Here is a 3,789-nt window from a genome sequence, read left to right on the forward strand (position 1 = left end):
CAGGACATGAGGCACCCGTGGTCTGGTAGGATGTCCCATGGATAGGTCCTTGAGACACTTGAGTTGAGACTCCTTTTACTTGCAGCCTAGAGCATTCTGATACACAAGGGAAGGGTCCAGTCATGGGCAGCATTCTGTTCTTCAAGCCTTGGGACTGGTTTTGGGAGGAGACTGAAGCGGAGAGGAGAGGACCCAAAGGCAGGCTAGCCTCACTGCTTGAGTAGCGGGGATAAATCGGCCTCGATCCCCATCCACTCGGGCAGAAATGTTGCCTCTGGCTTAAAGATTCGGAGGAAGGGAGAATCTGGGAGGGTGTAATTGGCCAGGTAGATGACTTCTCCACCTGCAAGGTAGGCAGCCCAGATCCCAAATGTCCCAATGGTCATGATGGTGTGGTTACACTGGGTGAGCAGCGCAAAGTCCTTGGCAGGGGAGCCCTCAATCCCATTTCCAGCAAATACCACGTCGCCACGGGAGGCATCGATGTTCTCCTGGCACCATGCCATGCCGTTGCTGGTGACCACAAAGATGAGTGAGCTATAGCGGGCGCGGAACCAGTCCAGGGCCCTTTGAAGGTATTGCCGGCCAGCCACCACGCCCTTCCAAACATTTGGCATGAGCTGGACATAGTCCCCCCGGCGAACATGGACCCCCACGAAGGTTTTGGGCCGACTCCCGTTCACTTGTAGGGTCTGCAGGTACGTCTGAGCCTCCTGGCGCACGTGGTCATGTAACGTGAACTCCTGGAGGATCTCCTCTCGGAGGTGGTGGTAGAAGGTCCAGGAGCAGGGGTAGCCAGTGAGGCGGACGTACTCTCCCGGGATGTGGCGGTACCGCTCCTCCATCCAGTCATTCAGAAGGTAGTTCTTCCATGGGATCTTGCTGACGACGGCATCATGCAGGACAGGGAGGGTGATCTTGAAGATAGGAGCTAGCGTGTTATGCAACTGGGTGGGAATGTAGGCACGTCGGCCATTCATCTTGGCCAAGGCATACAGGGTGGCATACTCCCCCATCTGGTTCCCCAGACGGCCTTGCACATTGACTGTCCATATCCCCTTGGGCGGGGAGCTCGTGAGACTCTGGGTCCGCCTCTGGTATTGTGCCTCTACCTCCCACGGGGGCGGGATTGTGTTAAGCCGCTGCTTAAGGTGAAATACAGTGGAAGCCATGAAGACAAAGAAGATGAAGTGGGTCACGTGAGAGGAGAGAAGCTCCAGATTGTTGGTCATGGCTGCATGGAAGAGAGAGAAGAGATTGTGATCGTGGGCGATGGAGGTGGTGCATGAATGTGATTATGCAGTTGGGTGGGTAGATCTTGTGTGGGTGCATGCTGAGGGTGGATTTCCTCTGGGTGGGGACGCGCGGGGACATGAGTTCCTTGACGTCATGTTCGACCTTAGTTCTTAGAAAACGAGCCTGAGAGATTTTTGTTTCTTCCCTAAGACCTAAGGAGTTACCTGTGCCCTAGCTGTCTAGCCTGGAGCATGGGTTACTTTTGTCCAGGTTGGTTGGCATTTCTTGGGGAAGCTGTAAAGAACGTGATGGTTTCAGAGTTCTAGCTGGCCTGGCTCATGGTTGGTCTATTTTCCGTGCTTTGCAGGGATTGGTTAATATACTTCTACAGATAGAGCGACTGTGACCTCCTGACAGGGGATTGGACAGTTCCTGGCCCTGGTGGCAGAGATTGGCCTAGAAATTGACAAGGGAAAAATCAAACAAACAAATTGACAAGGGGTTTGCATATAGGAGGGGCCTTCAAAAAGCTGGTGGAAACATTCCACTATCTTAAAAAAAAATCCTTTTTTTCCATTATCTTTTAATTCCATTGTTCAAGGTTTTTGAGGCCCCCTTTGTGTATCCAGTCAACCCCACAGGGGTTAAAGAGGGGAAAAGAAGCCAGAAAGGAAAAAAGGCAAGAGAGGCAAGAAAGAGGAAGAAGCAGAGAGTGGAGGTAAGGAACATGGTTTTATGTCAACTAGCATTTATGGAAGGGTGGAGTCAAGCCTGTCAATCAGGTCATGGCCTGATGACACGCCTCCTGGGGGTGTGGCCTTCTTATAAGGGCAAAGCTGGGAGCTTCCTTCTCTCCCTGTCTGCCTCTTGATCTTCCTGCTTGCTGGGAATCTGCTGCCTGCCTCCAGGGCAGACCTGTGTCGGCCATCTGACCCTGAAAGCTGTGGGCACCCACCCCGCCATCTTTCAGTGGACTTTGGATCCATGTGACTGTGCACCCACTAGCCTGCTTCCTGCTTCACCTATCGGCATCACAGGCCTGCAGCTATGTGAAGAGGGTCCTGGCTTGCATTGGTCTTATGGACTTGATTAGACTGGGCTGTGATGCCTTTTTGATATAAGACTACTTCTTGGTTAAAGCTCTTTCTTACACATATCTGAGTGCCCCTGGCTTTGTTTCCCTAGATAACCAGCTGTGTGAGGCCGGGTTGACTAGAGAAACAAATTCAGTGACACTCATATATGTGTAAGAGAGAGGTTTATCTCAAGGAGTAACTGTATATTAAGAAAACATCCCAACCCAGTCCAGATCAAGTCCATAAGTCCAATATTAGCCCCTAACTCCCTCTTCAGACTTACACAGCCACATGCAATGGTGCAAGATGCAGGAAGATCACAGGGCGGTGGGTGCAAAGTCTCATGGATCTAATGGCGGTGGCAGAATCACAAGGCTCTGGCAGGTCTCAGCTGCGTGGCTTGCCAACAGGAAGGTGAAGCAGAGAGAGAGAGAGAGAGAGAGAGAGAGAGAGAGAGAGAGAGAGAGAGAGAGAGGAAGTCCCAGGATCCACCCTTATGAGAAAGCCAGGCCCACCAGGAGGTACCAGTAGGCTGTGACCTGATTGACAGGCTAGACTCTACCCCTATATGTTTATATCTTCAAGTGGACACAAAATTTATGTAGCTACCACAGACCACCCCTTGTCAGCTTGATACTTTTACACAACTCTTTAGCCGTACATAATTTTGTCAACAAGGAAAATGGTGAAAGCATATTTGTGCCTAACAGGATTAAACTAAAATGCATAAAACTCAAAATGTGCCCGTCTCATTTAAACATAATGTTCTATAAATGGGGGAAAAAACACCCCCAAACATTCAGTACTTATAATTGCAGTTATGTGAACACTATACCCTAATCCTATTATCCTATCAATATATCTTCCCCCACCCATGAAAGTCTGTGACACTCTTGCCTTTACCCTCCTCATTTGGGGTATCCAATTTCTATACTGCCCGCTTATATCAACCCAGTGCTCTGAGAAGACTAGCGTGGTCTTTGACGGGGAGAATCTTCATTTCAGCTGGAACATTGTGAGTCGGCATCGATAAGCAAACTCAAATCAGGACAAGCTGTCCATAAAGTCAGGAGCAATAGGCACCAATTCACAGGTTCGGAAATCATATCTCCTTCTGATCTGTCATTGTCCAAACATTCAGGTCGAAACGTTTTCATCTCTGGGCAGCAGGGCTGGCAAAGGCCATCTCGGAGTCCGTGAGAACATCCGGTCCCCTCTTTGTTTGTCTACAGCAAATAGACGATATGGCACCTTCAGTTTGTGTAAAAGGGAATGTAGGAAAAAAAGAGAGAGTGTGTGTATTATGTTCTAGAACAATATCCCTCTGCCTCTTTACTTTGTCCTGTTCATTTCCTCCTCACCCGGGAAGGCTGTGGGTGAGGGGCTTGACCTTCGGGTAGGTTGGAGAGAAGTGGAGGTGACCTAACAGAGTCCGGTCCACTGTCAGGAGTTCGTGTGTGTGCACGCGTGCATGCGC

The 3,789-nt window shown here is 50.0% G+C and overlaps 1 protein-coding gene across 1 annotated transcript; it reads right to left on the bottom strand.

Moving 5' to 3' along the window:
* Positions 1–209: 209 nt before the first annotated feature.
* Positions 210–1,232, bottom strand: FUT2 (fucosyltransferase 2). Its single transcript, XM_004710643.1, has one exon. It carries the CDS (start codon positions 1,230–1,232, stop codon positions 210–212), a length of 1,023 nt encoding a protein of 340 aa, XP_004710700.1.
* Between the last annotated feature and the right edge of the window lie 2,557 nt (positions 1,233–3,789).

This window comes from Echinops telfairi, unplaced genomic scaffold (genome assembly GCF_000313985.2).
Source record: "Echinops telfairi isolate 266 unplaced genomic scaffold, ASM31398v2 ScPeMD7_655;HRSCAF=1070, whole genome shotgun sequence".
Taxonomy (NCBI): domain Eukaryota; kingdom Metazoa; phylum Chordata; class Mammalia; order Afrosoricida; family Tenrecidae; genus Echinops; species Echinops telfairi.

Coding starts and splice junctions, on each gene's coding strand:
- FUT2 (XM_004710643.1), bottom strand. CDS start 1,232: ATGACCAACAATCTGGAGCTTCTCTCCTCTCACGTGACCCACTTCATC.